The sequence below is a fragment of the Xiphias gladius genome, chromosome 4, assembly GCF_016859285.1.
Source record: "Xiphias gladius isolate SHS-SW01 ecotype Sanya breed wild chromosome 4, ASM1685928v1, whole genome shotgun sequence".
In the NCBI taxonomy this organism is placed as follows: Eukaryota; Metazoa; Chordata; class Actinopteri; order Istiophoriformes; family Xiphiidae; genus Xiphias; species Xiphias gladius.
The window spans coordinates 9,419,991-9,446,092 of record NC_053403.1 but is presented as its reverse complement, the minus strand read 5'-3'; the positions used below and the strand labels follow the sequence as shown (position 1 = coordinate 9,446,092).

General features: G+C 40.2%; 2 protein-coding genes across 5 annotated transcripts; one reads left to right on the top strand and one right to left on the bottom strand.

The window, feature by feature from the left end:
- The first annotated feature begins 1,342 nt into the window (after window positions 1-1,342).
- nrbp1 (nuclear receptor binding protein 1) lies at window positions 1,343-11,956 on the top strand. 4 transcript variants are annotated; one of them, XM_040125150.1, is made up of 18 exons: window positions 1,343-1,410; window positions 2,268-2,526; window positions 2,616-2,738; window positions 4,056-4,157; window positions 4,259-4,348; window positions 4,522-4,562; window positions 4,836-4,930; window positions 5,988-6,071; window positions 6,166-6,224; window positions 6,715-6,813; window positions 6,912-7,044; window positions 7,416-7,506; window positions 7,854-7,904; window positions 8,275-8,410; window positions 8,930-8,983; window positions 9,104-9,167; window positions 9,934-9,989; window positions 10,171-11,956. In XM_040125150.1, exons 2-18 carry the CDS (start codon window positions 2,296-2,298, stop codon window positions 10,264-10,266), a joined length of 1,605 nt encoding a protein of 534 aa, XP_039981084.1. In that variant the 5' UTR covers window positions 1,343-1,410; window positions 2,268-2,295; the 3' UTR covers window positions 10,267-11,956. The 4 variants fall into 4 exon arrangements, with proteins under 4 accessions (XP_039981084.1, XP_039981083.1, XP_039981082.1 ...); XM_040125149.1 differs by having other exon boundaries at window positions 1,355-1,990; window positions 2,271-2,526; XM_040125148.1 differs by having other exon boundaries at window positions 1,355-1,990.
- A 248-nt stretch (window positions 11,957-12,204) lies between these two features.
- si:dkey-12h9.6 (macoilin) lies at window positions 12,205-23,345 on the bottom strand. The gene is made up of 11 exons (XM_040124878.1): window positions 23,247-23,345; window positions 21,335-21,476; window positions 21,097-21,223; window positions 20,745-20,868; window positions 20,188-20,366; window positions 18,890-19,358; window positions 18,646-18,804; window positions 17,510-17,680; window positions 16,711-16,837; window positions 15,711-15,885; window positions 12,205-14,802 (listed from the first exon to the last, which is right to left on the bottom strand). The coding sequence occupies exons 1-11, from the start codon at window positions 23,321-23,323 to the stop codon at window positions 14,612-14,614; spliced, it is 1,941 nt and encodes a 646-aa protein (XP_039980812.1). The 5' UTR covers window positions 23,324-23,345; the 3' UTR covers window positions 12,205-14,611.
- Window positions 23,346-26,102: the final 2,757 nt, after the last annotated feature.

Sequence of the window (26,102 nt, the reverse complement as noted above, 5' to 3'; positions counted from 1 at the left end):
TTTTAATGCACCAATCAAATGTGTACCATTGAAATTCTATAATTATACATATATTGCACCTGTTTTGTTTTCATGTGATATTTTTTAAACTAAATCTTGCTGTTTAAATGCAATGAATAAGAAAAAAAATGAATATATAAAAAAGGATTTAGTATTTTCCACCTGTATCACACACATGGGAGAGTAGAGGGGGCTTTGAAACAACGCTTTGGTTGACAGAAAGAGTTTTAGTTGGTGGTTTTCACAGTTGGTTGCGGTCCTGCTGCAGGAGCTCGGGGTCATTACCTGAGTAGCTCTAAAAACCATCTATAACATCAGCTACGTTGACATCTAGTGGTAGAACAAACGACCCTGACATTGACTTCCCTTGCAGTGGTTTCGGTGAGGATGACAAATCCAAACACACTCAGCATGAGCCAGTGTTCAGTTGGCCCTTCCCTCTGTCAATCTCTGCCTATATCAAATAAGGAAAGGGAGGCGGCTGGGTGGAGGGGGTTGCCAGGTTCGACGGGGGGGGAAACCCGCATTCTTATTTTCGGTTTTAGTAAGTGTGGATGGGATGATGAAGATGGTGTTCTAAGACTGTGTTTTGTAAAGAAAAAATGGCCGGAAAGTTTGGGAATGATAGAATTAAAGAAATGTTCATGGCAAATCCAAATTCTGAGATTACTCTGCCCAAATTTTGGCTTTTAAATCAAAAGTATGAGACAATAATTCTAATGTGTGACTCTATAAGTCAATATAATCAAATATCCCATCTCTATCTCACAATTTTGACTTGACCACCATTTTGATGACCATGAATATTTTTTATTTTTGGTCTCGATATTTCATTTTTTTTTTTCTTTGCTGAAATTGGTTTCCATATTACCGCAATGGAAACAAGTTCGATAACATTTTATGATATTCATCAAACATGTACATAATTGTTTTCTTTTTTCTTTTTCTTTTTTAACACAAATGATCATGTTTTCCTAGTTAAATTAAGGGTGTTCTTCGTAAAGAAAGTAAACTTTTGTTTCTTGGAAGATTTGCTATGGACTTATGTGCTTAGGTCATGCAACTACCACCAACATGTTAGTGGTCCACGGGGGAAATATTTGCCGTCTTGCCCTTACTGATTGATTTGATAGTCAACTAATACACAGTGAACCTGGGACTTTGAGGGCCCCTGGAGGCTGGTGCCTGCTCTGCCCGTGGAACCCGGCATGTGACGATTAGTCGTCTCAGTGTCATAACAGTGCACTTGCTCACGCCTCGGCGAAATGTCGTGAACACACGTCCTCCTCCTGTGCTCATAATATATCTATATACGAGACGTCCCCCCGGGGATTTGAACACCGCGGACGGGGGATCGGATAAACCGCACCTGGCAACCAGTCTCGGCTCTAGCGAGAGCGGTGTGCGTCTGTAAGTTGTCGCCATCATATCTGGCTAAATGTTAACCTAGCTCCCAAGTCAGTCAGCCAGCCGTTGTGTCCGCGGATATAAAGTTGCTGAGATCGCCAGCCTCCCTTTGTTCCTTGTGTGGAGTTTTTTTGTGAGCTGGCGCGATGTTGGTAATCGGCAAACGCGTCTAGGATGTCGCTGTATTGTGTATAGTTTACCCACATTAGCGGAGCTGGAGTCTTGAGAAGCAGCAAGGGGCGGCGGGCTGCTAAAAAAGCGTCGCTACCTAACAGCGATTCCCGCTAGTTAGTTAGCCGGCGAGCAGGCAAACCTCAGGAGACACTCGGAGCGACTAGAGACGCGGCCGTGAGCGCTGCTAAGATCAACCGTCGCCGGTGGTTTCCGCTGTCGTCCCCCGTTGTTAGGTTTCGTAACGTACCGTAGCCAAGGAGCTAGCAGCGTCACGGGGCTAGCTGCGACTCCGCTGAGAAACCGAGAAGATCCGCGGCCAGCTGAGCTAAATAACCGGCTGGGATTGGTCTGCCACGGTGGGAGTCTGATAAACTGGAGCTGGCATCGTCACATTTCCTTTCTCTAATACGTACGTCCAACCATATGTGCTACTTTTACTCATATCCGTGATACGGTTTATATTGGCCTTTCCTGCAGAATGCTAAATCAGCTAACTTCTTGTCTAGAGTTCCTCCTCTCCTGCACCTGTGTTAGCCAGCTACGGCTACCAAGTGCATACCTCTGTCGTCCAGCTACTTTTAAAATGTAATCAAATTGCCAAGTTTTGTATTTGTGGACAGTTAACGAGCCAGTGTGTGTTTGTCTGTGATGCTGATGTTGTGTTGGGGCATTTCTGAATCATGCAGCAGGCTGCTGGGCCTGACAACCGAGAGGATGTCTGAGGGAGAGAACAAGCAGGCCCCGGACCCAGCCCAGGAGGTGAAGACGGAGGCGATGGCAGCTGCACCCGCGGGCCAAGGAGTGTCGTCGGTGTCCCCCCCCGTGTCCATGGTGACCCAGCCTCCAGCCACTGCTGCCACAGAGGATGAGGAAGAGGAGAGCGAGGATGAGTCGGAGATTTTGGAGGAAAGCCCGTGTGGACGCTGGCAGAAACGCAGAGAAGAGGTAGGGGATACGTCTGCTTGAGGGATCGGGTGTACTTCTACCGAGGTACAGATCAGAATCGATGCATGATTTTTGTCTTCTTTCTGAAGGTGAATCAGCGCAACGTCCCCGGGATCGATAATGCTTACTTGGCCATGGACACTGAGGAAGGAGTTGAAGTGGTGTGGAATGAGGTCATGTTCTCGGAGAGGAAGAATTTCAAACTACAAGAGGTGGGTACAGAGTTGGGCCGGCGCAGAGAGATGTGTTTGAAGCATTTGTACACTGCAGCAATATCTCATCGTGTGTGATCATGATCATTGTGAGGATGATGATGTCAGCAAGAGAAGAGCATTTATTCTTGCCAGTAACTGAATACCTTGACGTGGTGTCTAGCATTGTTTTTCGCTGTGTCGCTTTCTTTGCTGTGGTCTTACTAACAATGTGAAAGCCTGCTGGTTTTCATTTCCCCCTTTGGCAATAAGCTCCTTAGGCAAGCGGTCGGACTTGCTGCTGCCAGCAGCATAGCAGAGCGCACACGCTTTGCGTAGGTAGTTGCAGAAAAAGTTTTCAGAAATTTGAAGTGGAGGATGAAAGCAGACCAGCGGTATTCAAGCCTCTTGTTTGCACGCACTTGTTGTCATTTATAGGCATTTAACCTGATGGTTTTGCTCCATTCAGAAGTGGGTTCTATTTTTTGACAGCTTGTTTGCAGAAATCGCATCAGCTGAAGATCGCGTCTGGTACCCACTTATTAAACCAGAAAAAACATTAGAATCATGGTGTAGCCTGGTGGTTAAGATGCAGAACGTATTACGGCAACATCCACTGTCCACTCCCAGCCAGAGGACCCTTTCTGCATGTCATTCCTCTCTCTCCCCATGTTTCCTGTCCCTCTAAACTGACAATGTAAAATAAAGGCAAAAAGCCAAAAAAAAGAGAATCTGGGTGTAATTCTGTGCAGTTAGTCTGTTCGTCCTCAAGCAAGATATGTAACCCATAACTTTAGTAGTTTGAGCTGCTCACGCACCAGTTAGTGATTGACTGTTTGTAGCAGGCAGCTTTTCAGAGTAAATATGCATATGGCTGGAATAAAGTCAGGTGTTTTAAATCATTTGACCTTGTCTGGCAGTTTTTAAACACATATTTTCTCATTAATTAATTGGCTGATGGTCTGTATGGAGTAACGAGCTTGACCCAGAATTGCTTTTAATGGACACTCATTTACACATGTGGCATTTGCGTTTGAACCTCGCCCTTACAAGGCAGTCTGTCCAATAACTGAGCCGATGCACTGGCCAAGAGAAGGCCAGGCCAGTGAAAATGAAGAGGTTGTTAAAACCCAATGAGCTCACTTGTGTTAATTTGTAACGCCGTTTCAAATACATTGAATCTCAGTTCTGAAAAATTTGACAACACAAACAAAGAGGCAGCAGTCACAGCACCGGTTTTATGAACAGTTATATGCTGCAATTGAAAATATGAGACATTATGTACTAATGAATAATTTCCTCTTTTTTTTTTTCTTTTTTTTTCTTTTTCTTCTACAGGAAAAAGTCAAAGCAGTGTTTGACAATTTGATCCAGCTGGAGCACTTGAACATTGTGAAATTCCACAAATATTGGGCGGATGTTAAAGAGAACAGAGCGAGGGTAGGGAATCCTCTCAAAACTCCCCTTTTTCTTCTAATCACATAAAGACCTTTGTGCTCATCTTCTTCCATTGCTTTTTTTTTTTTTTTTTTCGTCTGCAGGTCATTTTCATCACTGAATACATGTCCTCAGGAAGTCTCAAACAGTTTTTGAAAAAGACAAAGAAAAACCACAAGACCATGAATGAAAAGGTGTGAAAGCTTTGCTTTAATTGAAACTCACTCAACCGGGATTTGTAAATGCATTTCCTGTGAAATTGATGCTGAAAAGTCAGAAACAAAAATCCTGTTTAGCCTGCTTCTCTTTTTTTGAACATATTTTACATGAACTTTAGCTGTTGGTAACCTCTTTCCTTTTCTGACAGGCCTGGAAGCGCTGGTGCACACAAATACTGTCTGCTCTCAGGTTAGTCTAACAAAAGGGTTAGATTTTCTAAGCTACTTAGCTTTTACAAAGTAATCCTGGTATGAGACATTACACAATCCATAGTCCAATTTATTTATTTTTTCCTTTTTACTGAGATTATGGATGATCAGCTGTGTTACAGTGCTACATCCAGTCTCAGAAATCATGTTTGAATATTGTGAAAGTTGCAAATGTTTTCAAAACCACCAGCTGCTGTAGTCAGTGGGTTTGTAGCATTTTTCAACCATGTCACTCTCTGTCTCTTGTCTCCAGCTACCTGCACTCCTGTGAACCTCCCATCATCCACGGCAACCTGACCTGTGACACCATCTTCATTCAGCACAACGGCCTCATCAAGATCGGTTCGGGTAGGGCCTCAGAGATCACTTAAAGCGAAAGAGATTTACCGGACAACCACCCTGTCTTTTCCCACCGTGATACGTGGAAAAAGAAGGGGTGAATTATGCAGCCAATATTTTTTTTATTGATGCAACGTTGCGACATATAAGGTCTTACTTACCTCACTTGGACTTCAGCGTTGTACTTTGTTACCAATCAGGTCGCATTAACGTAAGCCATAACGGGGGGAAAAAAAAACATTTTTTAGCAGTTGCAAGACGGCTAAGCTGGTACTGAGGGATTTCAAGTGTTTTCGCCAAACTCGTTAGTTTGTGCTATTCCAGTTTCTTTTGGCATATGTGGCACTGGACTTTTCCGGGGTCGTCCTTTGGGGGTCAGTGACATGTCACTGTCCCAGTGTCAGTGCTGGTAACGTTAACTAACACAGAATCACTAATAATAATTACTGTTGAAGCATAACGAATCATGTTGGGCTACTGTTTCTTATTTCATGGGCTATTTGGGGTTTTTGTGGTAGTCCAGATATAATTTTTTTTTTTAAATGCAGCATTTCAATACTGATTTGGATTTCAATTACCATGGCGACATCTGAAGCTTTGAAGCATTTGGATCAGCCCTAATACTAAAATATGAGTGTCACAAACAGCCAGTGTGGGCTTCAGTCTTCTCTCTAGGATATTATGTGTCTTTTTAATGTGCACAGTAAATTGGTTGGGGATAGTGGGTGTTATTTTTGTATCTTGTGATCCCCTAACTGTAGTTGTAGCTTTTCTGTTCACATGGATGTTTCACGAAGACCTTGTATGTCAAAAGATTGCGTTCATAAAAATAAATCTGGCAGCTTGCAGATTTGTGTTTGAACAACCTCTCCTTTTCCTTTGAATTCTGTTTTTGTTCTGCGCCTGTGCACTACCCTTTTTTTTTTTTTTGCTTTGAAGCCAGTGATTTATCTTCTTCACCAGTCTTTTTTTTTTTTTTGTATTCTGTACTGCTGTTGCCTTTTACTATTACTGTTAGCCTTATATCTATTATTAGCGTTGTTAAGTCTGTTTTCCACTATTTTAGTTGCTCCGGACACCATTAACAACCATGTGAAAACCTGCCGGGAAGAGCAGAAGAGCCTTCACTTTTTTGCTCCAGAGTATGGAGGTAACATCCTGCCAGTGTATCACATTTGTCTCAGATAAAGCTGCGCTGTGCGGCGGTGCTTCTGTGATGTTGATCAGCTTTTGTCTGCTTTCAGCTGTTGCCAATGTCACCACAGCCGTGGATATCTATTCCTTTGGAATGTGCGCCTTAGAGGTGAGAGGAAATTTTGTTCTTCTCTGAGCTGTTTAAGTTACATACTGACAAGCATAATCACTCATTCCTCCATTTGTGGAAATTCACAAAGCACAGTAAGAGTAGGTATTTTGCCTGAATATCAACTACAAAGTAAATCTCTATACTCTGCATTTTTATCAAAAGTGTCAGTCATCCCAGCTTGGAAATGCTGAGGGCTGTTATTTACTTGGAAATTGTTTGTTTTTTAAGCTTTTTTTAAGCAGTGACATAAAGGGATATCAAGATATCAGTTACATCTGTGTTTTGTAAGAAAGGAAATGTGGAAATACTTCTTTTTTTTTTTGTCCTTCTGTATGATAAATCCTTTTAGGTCGATGTGTGAGGTGATGACCACCATCTTCAGAATGTGTTAAATAACACGGGAGTGGCTGCTACTGATTTAATATTTGCGTTCCTATTTATGAATCAGTTCTCATCTACGGCTTTCTTTGTCTAATCACGTCCCCAGATGGCTGTGTTGGAAATCCAGAGTAATGGAGATTCGTCTTACGTGTCCCAAGAAGCCATAAACAGTGCCATTCAGTCCTTAGAGGACCCATTGCAGCGGGTGAGCAGAGGCCAGCAAAGTATTTCAAGCTTGTATGGCTGTCTGGGAGAGAGATCGACGACTTAAAGTTTTTTGCCCCCCCCCCCTTTCTCTTTCAGGAATTTATCCAGAAGTGTCTGGAGGTAGATCCCAGTAAGCGACCCACAGCTAGGGAGCTGTTGTTTCACCAGGCCTTGTTTGAGGTGCCCTTACTGAAGCTGCTGGCTGCACACTGCATTGTTAGCCACCAGCGTGAGTCAAGATACGCACACACACGCACACACACACACACATATAAACAATGTTTTATCAGTATGAATACTGCATCAATAAATCAGCCATTGCAGCACTGACTGGACCTTTTTGTGTCGGCTTCAGAACTTGGTGAACATGTCCAAGGCTACCAAATATATAGACAAAATTTTACAACACAGCAAAAGACTGGAACTTCCTCAGTTAGCCTGAGATGATGTGTTTTGCAATAAAGGTTAAATTTCATATGCCATATAGGACATAAAGCCCCAAAACCCACCATGCATAGTCACAAAAGTAGCATTAAGTGTGTTTGGAAAATGGAAAAATATCCATCCTGTCTAATTGAAGTGTTGCGTGTTTACCTATAGATATGATTCCAGAAAATGCTTTAGAGGAGATGACGAAGAACATGGACCCAAACTTGGTGATTGTTGAGGCCAAGGAGGGAGTTCAGATGAAGTAAGTCTGAGTATTATACCATATCAAACACTATGGATAGGTAGACGAAAAACATTTTTGAAGGAAAGAAAATCTTCGGTAGAGTTCATGTGCGCCTCTGTCTTTACTTTATAATGCTAGAAATCATATTAACTTATATTTTGTATCACAAAAACGTTTTTGTAGTCGGAAGAGGTTTCATTACACTTAATGCAAGTTAGAACAATGTTAGTTTTTGAACATATCTGACCGTTCGAGGGGAGTTAGATGAATATTCGTCCACGTCACCTAGCTGTGTTTATTTAGTGACGTTCTGGTCCTGACCGACTGAATATTCAACATTAGTGACACTTTGTCTTTTGCTTCAGGCTCTCTCAGTTCCCTGCCCTTGAGCTGGACAAGTTTCTGGAAGATGTAAGGTAAGAAAACAATTATGGGAACATACCTGGAAAGGGATTTGCTGCTGATTTGCTTGTGATTTGAAGATTCTGGCTTGAATGCCTGGACCTACTCTCAAAATTAGGTGGGGAAAGTAAAACGGGAACTGAAACAACTGGTTGACCCCAAAAACGGGAAATTGTTGTTGTACTGCAGATGAACTTGGTCAAAGTCCGTGAAATGTGAATTGTTGTATTGTATGCGCATAATATACACTCCCTGTCAGTAAAACCTTAGTTTTAAAAATCCCCTCAGGTTACGACTGTACGTGAAATAATTTGCAGTTGCCACATTGGAAGAAAACAGAGTCCCAAGTTGAGGTGGTGCTGCTTTTTCTCTTTCGTGTATTAGGAATGGGATCTATCCTCTGACTGCGTTTGGGATCCCATGTCCACAACAACCTCAGCAGGAGGCGGTGAAGTCACCCATCGTGCCCCCCTCAGTCAAAACCCCAACTCCTGAACCTGCAGAGCTTGAGACCAGGAAGGTAAGAACTGACTTGATTTATTTTTGCTTTATCACTCATGTTTTTGAGTTAAAAAAAAAAATTAAATCAGTGCAATAAATGAATTATACAAGTCCACTAGATCAGGTATTTGAAAATCTATCCATTCTGTTTTCAACTTCATCTAAATCTTGCAAACAAAGAATAGACGGTGACAATTAAAGTGAGGAGAAAATTACAGATAAGGAATGGAAAGAGTCATCATTTTGTGGAAGCACAGTGCACCGGTGTATCAGATTTCTGTATTTGAATCATTCTGGAGATTAAAGAACAAAAACAAAACACTGCATAAACACTGAACTACTGTGTCCTATGTGTGACCTCACGGTTCTCCATGTGTGCATAAAAACAAGTTGCACTCTGCATGTGGAATAAAGTACGAAAAATATTCCTAAAGCTATGCACACCGTTTGGATTTTAGGATTTGCATTCAGCACTTAATTGAAAGCCTTCTCCATTCATGTGCAAAACTACTAAGCTGGTACTTCTGGCACTTCCCAGGTCCTTCAGATGCAGTGTAATATCGAGCCGGTTGATGAGGGCGCCAAGCATCATGTAAGTCACAATCGTGTCTGTCTGATGAGTGATAAAGTAAACTTTCTGCTCCACATAGTGGATCTTGGGAGTGAAAGTGCTGTATGTTTTTTTAAATGGCCCGTCTTATTCTCTCTTTAGCTGACCTTGCTGTTGAAACTTGAGGATAAATTGAACAGGCACTTGAGCTGTGATTTGTTACCAAGTGAGTATCTCTGTTTCTCTCTAAGATCACTTAATAGTTAAGTTAGTTAAGTTAGTTAATAGCCTTGGCATGTGCACACGTCTGCCGTTGTCACGTTTCACAAACACGAACCTGTTACTGTTTTGATTATCGGTCACTTTTATGCTTGAAAACTTGCGTAGTTGAAGAACTGCTTTGTCGAGACAATGCAGTCTTATAGGTTCGCTGTGGAGGTTTCAGTGAAACCAAAGACTGTTTTGTTTACGTTTACTGTTTCTCATGTGTGTGTACATGTATCCTCAAGGCCTGAGAACATGATGGATGCATTTTCTGCCTCCTGTTTTTTTTGGGGGTTTTTTTTCCAAAAAATATAAAAATGTTTTTCAGTGTTCAACACCTGTTTGCAGAATTGCTACTTTAATGGTGCATTACCAACTTCTACCACCTTCTCTGTGTAGAAATGTGTATCACATGACCTCTTTGCTTGTGGACTGCACTTGTGTGCATGCTGGCATGTTCCGTGTGGATGCTGGTAGATCGTAGACACAATATGGAAAGCTGTTTATCAAAACTTTGCCTGACAGTTCCACTAATGGTCTAAAGGTCAAAGTTTGTACCCTTTTAATCCTTTGAGTAATAAATTCAAATGCTTTAAAAGCTCATTATTTTATGAATTAAAACAGAGACATGATGCAGTGTTGACAAAAAAAAAAAGTGATACACTAGTCATCCTAACACCTCATTACCCACCGTGTTAGTATTCTGACTGTTTTGTATTTCTGTCCAGATGAGAACGTGCAGGAGCTGGCTGTGGAGCTTGTTCAGTTGGGATTTATTAGTGAGGTGAGTAGAGTTCATCACCATGACACCCCCCCACCCCCACCCCCACCCCCACCCCACCCCCGGGCTAGACGTCAACAGTCATGCTGTTATTAGTATCATAATCACAACATCCTAGCCTCAGGGTTTAACATGCAAAGACCTTTTTTTTTTTTTTTTAATCCCCCTGTGCCTCCATCTTCAGGGGGATCAGCCACGACTTGCATCCGTTTTGGAAGAGGCCTTCTCCAAGTTCTACAGCCGGAACGGTTCTCTCAATCCGGTGACCGTTTCCTCGTAGCGGAGGGCTCGCCGGGCCTTCTTTCAGCCCTCCTTGTCCTCCACAACAGGACTAGCTTTTTGCTTCACCTCTGAGTTGCAGGAAAGCGCTGTGAGGACAGCGGAGGAAGCGTTGGTCTGGTTGCAGATCCTGCAGCCTGTCCTTGTATCTTCTGGTGGGAAAAGCTGCCACTAAGTGGTTGTTGGCTTTCTATCTTTTTTTTTTTTTTTTTTTTCCTCCCACCCAATACAGCCATCTGCTTCTCTTTTAAAAGAGGAAATCCTAGTTGCAACTTAAAGGAAAATACAAATGTTTCCACTTTTTGGCTTATTTCTCTCAGTTTCTAAGTAGACACAAAATGGCAGAGGTAAGCAAAATAAAACTGGATAACAGCAGTATTTTCCTTAAGTCAGTATTAAAAGTGTATTTTAAACATTTGTACGTAAAATTGTTTAATAGTTGTCTGTATGAAAAAAATCTTTGTCCCGGCATACTGAAGTGTATGTATTATGGTGTTGTAAGGTTAAGTCCGGTTGTCTGGTCCTTTTAAACTTTCTCTTGAGCAGTGAGTGAGGCATCTTCCTACCTTGTATCAATTTTTTTATTTTTTTTTTTTATTTTTTTTTTCTCGAAGACTCTCGAATGCGTCAAGCTCGTAATGCAACAGATGCAACGTCACTTCAAAATTCTGTAATTATTTCAACGTAGTCATGCAACATGTAGCTGCAACACAACCTGAAGAGCTACTGATAAAATATGAAAAATCAAACTATTTATTTGTGTATCTTTTCTTGAGTGTGTACCGTACTTCACTTCCAGCACTAAGGCCGGTGGTTGTTTGAATGTATGCTTTTACTTGCTCTTCTCCTTCAAATCGTGCTGTTATTTTCTATGAAAAGGGGTGTCGGCTGTGGTCCAACTATTGCTAGCTTCTGTTTTCTAATAGCCCATTGCAGCACTTACCGACGAGGGCTTGGTCAGCGAGTTGTCTTTAGGTGGCACTTTACACCATAGAGGTTGGTTTAGATCCATGTGAAAGGTGCTTTTGGCACTCAAGCACATGAGCTGACAGTTGTTTGTCAACAGGTTTGGTGAATGCATGTATGCATTTCTATGTCTAAATGGAAACTGATGCATGCAACACGTTTGCTTCTGGATTTGTTTTTTTTTTTGTTTTTTTTTTTAAATTGATGATGGTGATATTCAGTTTATCCTGCTGAGAGAGTTTCGTCAGCTTAGGCCCGTCAACATTTAGAATTCGTCTCTGAAGCAGTAGTTTCCTTCATGGCTGAGGTATTCTGCATGACACCATAGCTAAAACATGCTCTTGCCACTTAGAAACTCAGTTACTGGCTCAGACCAATCTGTTAACTGTTTTGAGAATCTCTCTGCTTGTTTGCACTACTGTACACTTTTTTTTTTTTTTAATCCTGTTGGAAATGTCCTGTGGCCTCCGGCTTCTTCACACCAACAGGAGGAAGTTAGAGGATTTGGAAATGACGTCAGTAAAGCTGTGGTCGGCGATCGAGTCTCTCCTACCGTATGCTGTGACTTACCCTCTGTTAGGGTCTGTAGATACTGCGAGATACAAGTGTGGGACTGCCTGGCATGCTTGTAACCATCTTGTACACTGTATGCTGGACACTGTGCTCTGTTTCTGCTACGCATTTACCCCCTTTTTTCACTTCCTGAAATAAAAAAAAATTACACTATCAGCACTTAAGGTCATCGTTTGGTGTCATGTTGTGTTTATCACAAGCTCAAGACTGTTGTTTGAGGGAACCGAACTGACATTGTACTGAAATTTCAACTTTCATCGTCAAGCAAAGTATATTTGGAAGAAGACGGACGACTTAAAGAGCATATGTACATAAAACACATCATCGTGTATACACAGACACACACAAATGAGACAGATTTCACTTGTTTAAATTATTTATACAAAAACCCATCCTGGTGTATCAGTAGTGTGATCTCTACCCTCAGAACACCACAGTCTGAATTAACAATTATTTGTTCAAAAGTTTAAGAAACTGTAGCCCTTGTACAAGCATATTAATGTACATACTTAAAGTCACAATGTGTGCTCAAATAACAGTTCAATAAAACACATTTCATGCTGACAAACACGTTGCCGTACAAAATTACAGCAGTATAATAAAAGTACAGCGAGACTAAAAAATATTTTTCATATAAAACGCCCTAGAAACACACTCTAAATAAAAAGCTACCAAAATGGCGACATCCAGTTCATGAGTGTTTTTCAGTGGCGTGGGTATTTTCAATTCTGTACATTGAGTAAAAAAAAAACAAACATTAAAACTACAAAAACAGTACATAGCACTTCAATTCAAACACATTACTCTTTCACATTAAATTTGCGTTTTACTTCCCAGTTTGAAAGTAATGTTTGTAGGCACAGTAATTCATGAACCGTGTTTGTTCAACACCATTCCTTGTTATTCACAACTCTACTTTAACTCAAGGACAAAGTTGAATTCTGGCCCGAACAACCACAGTGGCAACCAGTCACTTCACTTTTTCCACACTTTCTCTCTTACCTCGGAGTTTGCCACTGAGGAGCAGAGAGCCGTCGGACATTGAAATGTAGTTATCAGCTGTCAGTGGAAACGACCAGGTAATCGCCGCCCACAGTTAGCTCCGTTTACTGCATCTGCTCGACATTATCAGGTTACCCTGACAATTAAATATCCCGTAATTGTTCCCAGGAAACTCCCGGATAGCAGTCTAGAAATCTCAGACAAAGACAGCACCTCTTAAATAGAAATATTCCAACTCTGAAGGGTCTCATTCCAAAAAAAACTGTATAATTTAGGTTTTGAAAGCAATAATTCAATGAACCCAGGACGTTTTTCTGAGTTTCAGCCAAATTCAAATGATCTTAATCCTCTATTTACAGGCGCCAACAACAACATCTTGCTGCATACTTTGAAATAAAATTAGAATATAATAATGTCGTTGGTAAATAATTATAGTTATGCCTTAAGAGACTTGTATGAGGAAAATTTGTATTTTATCAGAGATGCACTGTACTTTTTAAATTCAATGGAAGTTCATTATCCACACTAACTAGGGCGAGGAGGTAATTCAATGATCATATATCATCTCTCTATAATCACATTAGAGTATGACATGTTGAGATACGATTCACAGTTTTCACATCTCCCTGAACCAAAAACAGTCGCAGCTTACAATTTAAAACGCTGCAGAACATATATATGTTTTTACCAATAAGCCTTTTTTTCACATTAGACATTTTGACATGTCACAGCAGAAAAAGCAGCGGAGATTTAAATAATAAAATAAATAGAGGCTGAATTCTACTGTGCATGCTGACTCACTGTCACGGTTTACTGGGACAACACCTGATTAGAGCAGAGCCATCATTCGTGTTATTAGTAATGTCTGGGCTCTTCCTATTATGTAAACTAAAAAGGCCCATTTGATCATTTTTTTCCTAATGAACATTAAAAATCATGTGACTCAAAGGGACAAAGTAATATTTGGCCATGTTATTTTGAAAGACATTATCAATATCACTGCAGATCAAGATACCCCTTAGTAATAATTATAACAAAGGTGATTATATTTCCTAAAATCTTACAGCTTTGTATGAGAATACTTAGAATAAGACTTGAATAATATTGAATGGAGAATTTTTCTTTCACGCCAGGACCTACATTGCACAGAGTTGTCCCCCGGTGGGTCTCTAGGGTAGTGAGTTTTATCTACCTGTAAAATTTGAACTCAAATAACAAGAATTCATGTGACATGAGTAAACAATTAATTCATACTAACTGATCTGAGATCATTTCAGATCCTAGAGAAGAGAGGAAAATTGATTGGGTCCAGCTTTGTTCGGACAAAACATTTACGGCTGTTCGGGAAATGTCTCCTTCATTCTTTTGTCTCTTATGTAAAAATGTCCAAACCCAGCACCAGATTTTCATCTAGACACATCTCCAGTGTCTGAACTAGCAGAGATGTTGTGCTTCTCTCTGCTGCATCCCAATTAGATGGTTTACGCAGTTAGGGCGGTTGTATCTTTACATAAAAACTCGTGCCTATAGCAGCTCTGCATATCAAATAGCTCATTTTGGAGTGAAACTCTTCAACCCTCGATGTGGGAGGACCCATGAAATATACAGAATGATGTCAAGTTAGCACCATCAGTGCAGCTAAAGGCATTCAACTCGTGGAGGCTCGCTCTGGTTCCACTCAGTGCTGGAAGTAGATGACTTTGTGGTGTCATTTAGCTCTGTAATAAAATCCATTAAACCCCTCCCTCTCATTTTTTAGGACGGAGGGGTTCTGACGAGGAGGTCTGAGGATCTCTGGCATCTCTTTATTTCTTCAAACACTGGTACATCAGCGCTCGTGGATTCAGCATGTAGCGCTCAGAGTTGAGTAACTTGGTGAGATACTGCGGCATCGGAGGCCGGGGAGCCATGTAGGAAACGCCGGGGCTGACGGCCATCACCTCCGCAATCTTCTGCTTCATCTCACCTATCTCCCGGTCCTGCTTCATCACTTTATCTGTAGGATAGACAAATGTATTGAAATTCACGAAGCAGCATTTCATACTATTCCTACTGACGTCTGTACTACATTGTGTGAGTAAACTGATTCTTATGAGTTGTAGCTGTAATTACAACTGTTAAAGGAAAAAACACCCTCGTCAGACCCAGTCAAAACTGTGCAAGTCCTCTTAATGACTGTAAATCAAAACATGAAATCAATGATTGAGAAGAATAGAACAAGAAGTCAAATAGTCATATATTTTAAACTAGAAAGCAAAAAAAAAGCTGCAAAATAATAATTAATAAAAGCAAAATATTTTACATCAACACACATCTTAACAGATGCCGATGCTGATTGGCTGACACAGCTATGATGTTTCTTCATCTAAATCTTGTCCAGTAATAACATGGTTTCGTACAAGAAATGAAATGTACGACACTGCAAGTGAGCCAGACAACTTAAATGTATAAGGCCCTTTAAATGTACAATGTATTATGTATAACAATATACGCTATTTAAAAACCAAACGAATAACTATGTTTTTCATCTAAATACAACATTACCTCGTTTGAGGAAATGTTTTAGTAGAACTGGTGAAAAAACACTTGTATTTTCATGAGTGGAGCCAAAACGCAACGAGCTTTAAGGCCACTTGGTGGTGCTTTTGGACCCAGATTCCCATCCAGAACTCATCACTTGATCTTTGTCCCATGGTCAAAATTTGCTTCAAATTTCATTCTGGTACCATTTTTAGAATTCTTGTTAACTAACGGACAAACAAACAGACGGGACCAAAAAGACACAGTATCCTGCTTGGTGGAGGCAGTAAGACGAGAGGCCAGAGGTACTAAATATGTACAATATTAAAATGAAGTTCTATTCAGGGAGGAAACTAATATGAAGTTAAAAGAAGGAGTGAGAACCTTGAGCGATTTCAAGCTGCCTGCGGGCATCTCCCAGAGCGGAGAACAGGTCCAGTTTGATGCGGGTCTCGGCACTCAGGTTGTACTCCAGATGCTGAGCTTTCTCCTGCATGGCTGACAGAGTGGACAGCAGCATGTCCGTCTCTTTCTCCACACAGCGGTATTTTCCCAAAGCCTGAGTCCATAAGCACATCGACAGTGAGAGCAAGTGTGGACTGAGAATACGAGAATACCCGCAGTATTACCTCCCGCGGTGGCCACCTGAGGGAGTCAAGCGCTTTGGTTTCCGAGGTGTTCTATGCATTTTTTAAAATTTCAGTCAATTTTCCCACTTTGTTTCTTGAACTACTTTGGAAAATGGGGTTGCTTTCATTCACTTAGGGAACCAATGCAGCGCAGAGAAAATCATTTTCACACAATGATGATGAATTGGCCAGCCATTCAAAAAACATGAAAGCTGCACATCATTACAGAGATATTCTGGGGGATGATTCTTTCTGTGTCAACATTAACTTTTAACATTTTCTTATATTTTAAGGGAGGTAACCTGCACTAAGAAACCTTTTTTTTTTTTTTTTTTTTTTTTTTTAAATCAGAGCAGTGCAATGTTTTTATGAAAGACCTGGCTTCTGTTTCAGCATGCTTCATGGAGAGTATGCCACTAAAATTAAATCACACCATACAACAATGTACAAACCCGATGTCAGACACAAAAAAAACCAAACAAAAAACAAAACACTGAGTAATACTGATGTGATGACAAAGTGAAATATGTTGACTGCAGGACAAAAGAAAAGTAGGAATACTTAATTTCTCCCGTCAAAATCACTCAGGTTTTTACAAACACAAAGAATTACAGACATAAAAAAATCAGAAACAACAACAACTCAAACAGCAATACTACTACATGACCAAACTGAAGACAACCGAGAACTGGACCACTTGAGACTCACAGACACTTAAACTCACAAGTTCATTCCCAAACAGAGGAAAAAGATACCTCAACATCACTCTCTAGATCTACCACCCGACTCTCTTTCACTTGATACTCCAGCTGTAGTTGTTTGTACTCTGTCTCTAGATCTTTTACTCTTTTCCTTAACATTTGGGTTTCAGAGTGTTCCTGCCTGGTGTAGGAGATGGAGAAAATAACAGTTTTGAGCGGTAAGAGAGGGATTTCATTTGAAATGAAGACTGGATCACACAGAAAGAAACATGTCATTTCATTTGCAGTTTTTACATGGGCCTTGTTTTTTATGCTCTACCGATGTAATGAAGATGGTTATAAAAGATCTAAGAAAAATGTTAGCAATCTGTAAAAATGTCACGTGCGCATTAACGGAATAACATTATTGAAAATAATCTCATTCACTTTTCTGGCTGAGAGTTAGATGAGAAGATTGACACCACTCTCATATCTGTGTGTTTAAAATGACGCTACAGGCAGGAGCCGGTTAGCTTAGCTTAGCATAAAGACTGGAAGCAGTGGGAAACAGTTAGCGTGGCTCTGCCGACCGCTAAAAACTCACCAATAAAGACGTTAAACCTTTTTTGTTTAATCCAAACAAAAACTAAAAACCTTTGGACAGAACCAGGTCAACAGTTTCCCCTATTTCCAGTCTCAGAGTGGAATAAATCTCCATGTCTAACTCTTGGCAAGAAAGCTAGTGAGCATAATTTTGAACATTTTCTTCAAATGTTTGCCCATACACTCACAGCAGAATTTAATTTTTATCAAACAAATGCAGATCCAGCGCTAAGCCACTTCAGTAGCAGGGAATTTAAAAGGGGTGATTTACCTGTTTGTTAGGCTCCGTGCGGTGCTGGCCGCCTCCTCCAGTTTCTGAGCCTGAAGTTCAGCCAACTGTTTCTCAGCAGAGAGTCTGGACTCTGTCTCTGCTCTGGTCTTCTTCTCCAGGATCACACTGGTCTGTTTGTCCCGCTGCTTGGTTTTAGTCAAACACAGAATCCTGAAAAGAAAGACATTAACCTGACTTTATATACGGTCAAAAAGTTAGACCATGAAATAAATACAGAAGAGGGCACATCTTGAAAATAGACATAAGAAGTTAAATATGTCTCTCATCATCCTTGTAGCTGTTGAGTCACTGGAGAGCACCTTGCTTTAAAAACTGGAGCATGTCTTATCAAAACTGGTGGCGCTGATCCAAACTGCATAACATGCTCATCTCAAAAAAGATTTAAAGCCTCTGGCAAGTGGATGTGGCTTTGATGTAGGAAATGTGAGTTAATCTGTAATTGGATGGACTAAATTATAAAGTCTTTTTTTTTTTTTTCAGCACAGTTTTTTCAGTTTTCAATGTGGAGAAATATATATATATATATATTTTTTTTTAGATAAAACTGTGTAATCAAGAGAAACATAACATCTGCTTACAGAGAATGCCATTTGAATATAAAGCCTTTTATTCATGGTTTGTGCTATATATAAATGCATAATATAAGAAAGTTGGTAAGAGAGTGGGTGTCGATATTGTGATAAATATGAAAGAATTACCTTGATCAGTTAAAGTATTTGCTTTGGTTTTCAGACTAGCATGATAAAAACTCCAATTCATCTTCATCACAGTACACCAAAATATTCAAAAAGTATATTATCAGATTTGAGATTTCGGTAAGATTCAGGTAGTTATCCTTCATTTACAGATGAGAATCAAGGATGAAAACTTTAAACCACAATACCTGAATATGAATTATGGCTTTATGTGATTTTAGTTGGTACCCTGTCCAGTAACTGTCCACCCCAAGATGCTGTTTGCAGGCCTAATACACCGACACTCCTAATTCTACACCCATTTCTGCTCGCATTCATCACTGTCTTAAGTTTCATTTGTAGAAATATGCAATGTGTAAAACAGCCCACAGAAGGAACCAAAAAACAAGCTTCCTCCAGGGGGGTTGGTGGATCACTCACTTGCTCTGGAGCAGCATGTTGGACTGTCTGAGCAGGGACACCTCTGGTCTCAGGCTCCTCTCACTGTTAGTTAAGTTGCAGACGTGACTTCGCAGCTCCTGCTCGCTCTGCCTGCTTGCCTGCAGCTCACCCTTCAGCCTCCTCAGCTCCTGCTCCAGCCTGAAATACAGCAAAGAAAAAGCACTGATTTCACCATCACATGACTAATTTCAAACTCAGTTGAATTGAATTATTTGTGACTTACTTGCTCATCTGTTCAGCATGGTAATTCAGAGTTGCTGTGGTACTCTTGTCTGTAACATCCCGGTTGGGGCTGACTGTTTTGGAGCCGGATCTCTGTTTTTTCTCAGTCCTCGCTGCGGGTGGTGAAGGAGTGTTTGTGCCGCCTCTGCGGGCTTTTGGCGAGGAGCTTTTAGCTGGCCGCGTGACTTTGCTTCCCTGCTCCTCTTGAGGTAGATTTACTTCGGTCGTGGAGGATTCTGTTCCTCCTGCCCCACTGTGAAGCAGATCTCTGGACTCACTGAGACTGTGTTTAGATGATGATGGCCGCCGGTTTGACTCAGCCAACCTCCCCTCCTGCGTTCCCTTCTCTGTTGCTCTCTCCTCACTGCGGATCTGGAGGCAATCCACAGTGTGCACCTCTTCATGGGCCATTACAGCACCATTTTGACACTGATACTGACTTGACTCAGGCTTTATTTTCCATTTTGAGTCTGCAAAAACAGACAGAAACAAAAAAACAAAAAAAAGTTTAATGCCATCATTGTATTGCACGAGTAGTACCAGCCATTTCCTTCTTTTCTTCAATAGTTTTATTATGTTTTTATTTTGTTTATGTTTAATTTTTTGTATTTTTATGCTGCCTGGCTGCAAAAATAATTTTCTCCTACAGAACAGTAGAGATTTGAATCGATCTGATTTCTAAGCTGAATTCTGCGACTGGGATATGAAAATGTACAACAGATTAGGAGGCAAAAACAATTACAGTCTGCTGTCTTTTGTGCGAACATTAGAGAAAGTTTAGCTCGCTGCATTTAGGTGTTTTAGAGACTTTTCTGCATTCAAAGGTTTCTCTACCCCACAACTTTTACCTAAGCAGGATGGACTCAACGGTGCTCCTTACTCTAACTGACCTCTAGTATTTCTACCAAAAAACCTCACCTTATAGAAAACTCTTGAGCATTTGCTGATACTTGAGGTCTGCTGTCATAATTTTCACCAGGATATACCCCCTAAAAACAAGTTACCGTAATGTGAATTCCCTCGTTCACCAAAAATGATGCCTTCCTCTTTAAATTCTACCTAAATCTCTGCAGAGATCCTCTCAGTTCCTGGTGCCTGAAGAGTTTGTGAATAAACTTGTAAACCACTTTGTTGATGTGTGGCTATATTTTAAGAGCTGTAGAAAGTCTAGAAGATGCCACTGATGCATTTAAGTAATTATTAATTTTCCTATCAATATATTCCCACTGTTCAATTGGTACAGAACTGAGTCAGTGTCAACTGAGTAAATGAATGGATGGTGCAGATGCACAGACGTACTGCTGCTGCCATCTGTGCCAGTCTTGGGGAAAACCTGCAGGTCTGGAGGGAGCGAGTGCTGCAGGAGGTGCATGTGGAAGTTGTTCTCACTCTGCACCGCTTTCTGTATGCGCAGCTTAAAGATGTTGGTGAAGTAGCAGGTGGCATCAAACCCCAGATATACCACAGGATATCCAATACTGGATGTGGATAAAAAAGGAAAGAGAGACAGTTAGAATATGTGTGCCACATTGTAAAAATATAAACATCTTGGCTGACAGATTTCTATTATTAATGGTTACTCAAAAAAAACATTAAAAAATGTATGCGTATTTAAAATCTTTCAAAACATACTTGACTGGTCGTTGGCTGTTTGCATAAAAGTGAATTTACTCCTGTAATATATGGTGCACTAACATCTAGAGTGACTCATGATGTCAAACAGAGGATTCATTAAAGTTTAATACTAATGCTTTTTGTGACAGCTAAATTAATTTCATGCAAGAATTCATAATTTAGAGAATTTATTTCACTTCTGTTGAAGGCATAGCGTGTAAATTTTATCAACATGAACATACCAGTGTGCAGCAAAAAGATGAGACAGATTGGCATGAGATGTTTTTAGGTCTTTGAGTCGTAGTGAAGCCTCTGTGTAGACAAGCAGAATCCACAGGGACACCGTTGATATACAGATGCCCTTCTCTGAAAAGAAATATGAAATAATCAGAAGTGAAGAGATGGAGGAAGAGTCTAATGTAATATTTATTTGAATAAAAATAACTGCTAATTCGATTACATTTTGAGTAGCTCACTAAAAAGCAGCATATCCATTAAAAACAAAACATAATTCTCGTGGGCAGAACAAAGTTTGGCATAATCTGTCATATGAGTGGGAAAAAATAACATAAAACAAACAATCCCCATACTCACCTGTATGCCATATGTAATTGAATAATACATAGGTGCTCGCCACAAAGAACAGCCAGTGCAAAGGAACAAAAATCAAACAAAAGATGTCAAGAGTGAAAGCAGCACAAACAAAAACAACACAAATAACCTGCAAACAAAGAAAACATTCATTTGAGTTATATGCTCTGGATTCATCTGTGGAATTATCATGATCTGGGGCACTGCACACAAAATGAAATCACACAGCGGATGTTCTCACCAGCCCGTGGCAGTGGAAAGTGGTGTACACACTCCCAAAGAAGAGCCAGCATGGCCACAGGTACTCCAATCTGAATTCAAGGATGAAATCTGCCAGCAGTACCAGTGTCCATATCATCATACACTTCAGGAAGGTGTACGCACTGGAGAAACACAAAGAAATTACAAAAAGTCCATTAATATGGCCTTTAAATGTCAAATATACGCAATTCAGTTTGAACAAATGTCAAACAAATTTGTATTCTAGCCTCTGATTGTAGTAAATAAAGACATTTCAGATGCACTAAAGCCTCTTAAGTCGAGGCATTAAAGACAAAAATAAAATAATCAAAGACTTCAGATTGGATACACAGTATTAACACTATAATTAAGTAGCTGCATCTTAAAAAAATATAGTCCAAAGCCATCCTTTCAAGTAAGGGCACTAAAGAACAATGACTGTTCCCTCATTCATTTTATTAGGTGACCGCGAGCCAAACAGGAGCTGTGGTTTCCTCCTTTGTTCTGCTTATCCAGAGGCTGCTATCACATCGCCCCTTCTTTGTTTGGTAACCATGGCAATATTTCATCTGGAGGAGAGAGGGAGCAACACAACCTCCTACTACACATCAAACCTGCCTTTTAATAATACTAATAGAGCGGTTTTTATCTTTAATTTTTCTTACAGGTATTTTGATTATCGCTGCCAAATATGCAAGGTATTTCACAGTTATTTTTGTCCGCTGATAAAATTATTTACTCTGGAAGAAAGAGGTGGGACACAGAGGAAGCACCACAGCATCTTAAATTCCTATTGCAAGTTCAACTTTGCATTATTATGTCACTTAAATAGTATATTTTCATTTGTCTCACTGGTATTCTAAAGATAACTGCCAAATATGAAAATTATTCCTCAACAAAACAGAAATATTTAACATTCAACAATGAGGGGGGAAGATAAAGGGAGCACCACAGCATCTTAATTCCTCATGTGAGCTCAAATTTGCCTTATTTCACTGAAGGAGTGTAATTTACTTTATCTCACTGGTAATTTTCAGTTAAGCAGCAAAATTCCACAACAAAAAAAACAAACAAACAATATTTCATATTTAAGGGACAGGAGGGAGAGAAAAGGAGGAAAAGAGCAACTTAAATTCCTAATACAAGTTCAAATTTGCCTCATGATGTCATTAAGAAATTTATTTTCATATATCAAAAAGGCATTTTTTTTTTTTAGATCAAAAAAGGCTTCCACACATGCAAGTTATTTCACAACAAAAGGAGAAAAATTTCATATTTGACCTCTTGCAAATAAAGTAAAATATCCTTCAAGCAAAATATCCTTAAAATTGGATACGGTTTATATTTTGCAAATGAATGGCATAGCTTCAATTTTTTTTTTTTTTGTCACTCTCATGTGAAACAATGCACAATTAAAACAAGTGGTTTCCCTCTCATGTGACTGTCTTTTCTCGTCTGGACTCTTGTCTAGACGCTTTCTAAATGAGCTGCCCGCCTGTAGCCTGGCAGGAAAAATAACAGTTATCGATGTTTTCTCAGACACGGCGCACCGTGTTAACTGTACGCGGGATTTGGCCGGAGGACACGGGAGACGGTGTCAAAGCAGACGGAGGAGACCAGAGTGGGAGGGAGGCCGACGCTAACTTCCACCGCTGCTGATTTCTCTCCTTCTGTAAACAATGTAGGATGAAGTAACTCGGGCACAACATTTTTCCTACGCTCCCGCCTCTTTCATTCCGCCGTATGGACGCCTATGAACGACTGGTTGGTATAAAAAAAAAAAAAAAAAACGCCAGACCACGGACGAGGCCACGACATGTGGGGCAGACAGGTGAGCGGGACGAGATTTTTCACACAAAGACCACAACAAAAAGCAGCCTCCGCCAGGCGACGCGGCTCGCAGCGCTAGCTACCTCTCAGACAGCCGCTCCGTTATTTTCAGCTTTTTCATCTTCCGTAGCCTGTTCGCGTCCACATAGCGTTTCTTCATCTTATGGCTTCTACTCCCTTCTGGCTTCTGCTGCGGTGTCACAGCGAAGAAAAGGGGGGGGGGGAAAACGAAAAGAAAAAAAAAAAACACAGCCCAAATAAATGGGTGAAAACAAAAGGGAGAGATGCCCCTTTTGTGGAAGATGCTGTTCCGTTCAACCTGTGATGATGACTGGGAACAAACACGGGCGACCGACGGCTCTGCGCATGCGCGGGGGGAGGTTGTACCTACCAGTGTTCGGCGCAGGAGGGGAGCAGATCGACGCGCAGGGCACGCCGCGCCAAATGTGTCGCGTCAGGTCACGACGGTACCAACGGCTTTGTAAGATACACGGCATAGAGGACAACAGGTAGACCTATAGAATGAACGCGACGATAAAAGTACATTTATTACTGAGGTACATCAGCGGTGGAGGGGGTGTTCAGACCCAGATGGGAAAACACAACGGGGAAGTATTGTCAGTCATTAGTAGGTACCGGTTCTACGCTGAAGCCCGACGCCGGAGCCAAAACTCAAGAGTGCTCGCAGCGTGTAACGTTGAACTATGTCAGATTTTCAGTCGCGGCCGACACTGAATCGACCCGGATTCACTCGTCCCTGGTCCCTGGCCCTGGGTCAAATGTGAAAGGCCCCACACCTGTCTCAAAGAGAAAAAAAAAAAAGGAAAAAGCCATGGATTCAACAACACGTCTTTTAGGTCGTGTCCCTTTTGCGACTGCGGTCGTTTTGTTTCTCTTTGTAGTAATTTTGTGTCTGTTTACATTCCTTTTGTGTCTCTTTGTGGTAAATTTATGCTGATTGGTGGTCATTTTGCGTCTCTTTATAGTCACTTTACATCAAATTTTTGGTCGTTTTGTGTATCTTTTAGGTCATTTTGCATCTCTTTATGGTTAATATGTGTCTCTTTGTAGTCGACTGAATCTCTTTGTGGTCATTTTGTGTCTCCTTTTGGTCGTTTTGCATCTTTCTGTAGTTGCTTTATTGACTTCCCAACAAGAAATTTTAAGTCAATACAATCAGAGGCTCTGGCACAGGGCCCCCTTGACCCCTTGCAAAACATGCTGTCATATTATATTTCACCTTTTATATTTGATCTGTAAGCATAGTTTCATCAATATTCCAAGATACATGTAATGATTTTGTTAGTAAACGTTATGTAAATTTAAATTGATCCTGCTGTCATTTACTTTTTGGAAATGTATTTCAGCTACATTTTGAGAACAATATTATGTACAAATTCAACGTACTGTAAATAAAGAAAATTTCATGAAAAGGTTTGGTTTCTGGAAGTTAATTAGTGTAAAAATGTTTAAGTATATCATAATCTAGTAAAATTCAATCCAAGGCCCCTTTTTAGATAATTGGTGAATCAGTGTTGATTGAGTATCAGTCGCGACTGGAAATTTCCATTTTTTTTTTAATGTCAGACACTGATTCAATACTTGTCTGACAACATGTCACTGTTGATTCAACCATATTTTGCTATCTGGGGAATCCTTTACTTAAAGTTGCACTAATCAATATTTTTACATTAACAATGGATCCAATTTTTACATGCTTTGTTAGAGGGGTCACTTGTAGTGGAAAAACCCACAGAGAATAATAACTTGACTCTGCAGTACCTCTCAGTTCTACAAAGCTTTTTAGCGTCTTTCAGCTCATTGTTTTGGTTTTACGGCCCAGAACGTCACTCTTTTGGTTCACTGTTAAACGCTCCAAAACTCGCAGTGGTACTGTCAACAGCCCCAACTTAGCTACAGTGCTAATGTTGCTAGCAGTAGATCGCTATGTTTCAGTGACTCAAACTACGTTTTTGTAACAAACCTGGTAGCTGCAACTGCATGTGGATATTTCGTCAAGCAAATACAGTTATGGAAATTCAGAAACACAAGCAGACTAATTCGTTTTTCATCCACCTTTCCAATGAAGTGGAGGTCAAAAGTGACTGGCCGCACCCCCAAAGGTCAGCAAAACTCTGGTCAAAGTTCAAAATAGCTAAAATTTATTTAGCTTTTGTTTTTGTTTATTGTCATTACCCACAAATGACTATTTAACCCATTTTTAAGATTCAAGATTAAAAGCATTATTGCTAAATGCACATGGAGAAAATTGTACAATTTATAATTCAAGTTTTCAGCTAGCTGTCCAATTTCCACAAAACAAATACTTAAAATTAAAAAAAAAAAAGGAATGTTGACCACAGAAAAAAAGAATGGGGAAAAGAAAAGCTAAATATAAATAGTATAAAAACTGAAAAACTCTACAATTTTGGTTATGTTATTGGTAGTTCACCTGGATGGGCCGTAACATTTTTTTTCTCCTCTGAAACCCCTTCCCATCTGTTTGTTTCCTATATTTCTTTGGATAATTGATTTCTTGGTATTTAGAACCGTTTGAAAATAATTAAGTATGTATAGAGATAAGCTTCTAGTCATGTATGTAATGAAATACTGTACTGAAATGAAGTCATTAAATAAACTTACCTTAGGTGTTGACCGTGTGTGGAAGCTGGTTTTTGTTACTTTTGATCATCACTTATTCTTCTAAATAACCCTTCTTTATACAGGTGTGCAAAGATTGCTTTTCATGAATGAACAGCGGCAGAATATCCTCCCTTACATGCAACAAAGAGGGCACCTTTTGCATTACTTTGACAATGTGACTGCTATGAATGATGATGGCTGGATGTATTACAGGTTTTACAAGCAAATGGTAAAATGACGAGACAGCTGAAGTTGAATTTCAAAGTTGAATGGGCTGAACATCAAGATAATAACAC

What these genes read in the sequence shown, in the direction of transcription:
- si:dkey-12h9.6 (XM_040124878.1), bottom strand. Translation starts at nt 23,323, where the DNA reads ATGAAGAAACGCTATGTGGACGCGAACAGGCTACGGAAGATGAAAAAG. An exon ending in ACGGAGCGGCTGTCTGAGAG is followed by an intron (nt 21,477 to 23,246) that starts GTAGCTAGCGCT and finishes GTGTTTCTCCAG; the next exon opens with TGCGTACACCTTCCTGAAGT. An exon ending in GCACGGAGCCTAACAAACAG is followed by an intron (nt 16,838 to 17,509) that starts GTAAATCACCCC and finishes CTCCTACACCAG; the next exon opens with GCAGGAACACTCTGAAACCC.
- nrbp1 (XM_040125150.1), top strand. Translation starts at nt 2,296, where the DNA reads ATGTCTGAGGGAGAGAACAAGCAGGCCCCGGACCCAGCCCAGGAGGTG. An exon ending in GGCAGAAACGCAGAGAAGAG is followed by an intron (nt 2,527 to 2,615) that starts GTAGGGGATACG and finishes TTCTTTCTGAAG; the next exon opens with GTGAATCAGCGCAACGTCCC. An exon ending in AGTTGGGATTTATTAGTGAG is followed by an intron (nt 9,990 to 10,170) that starts GTGAGTAGAGTT and finishes CTCCATCTTCAG; the next exon opens with GGGGATCAGCCACGACTTGC.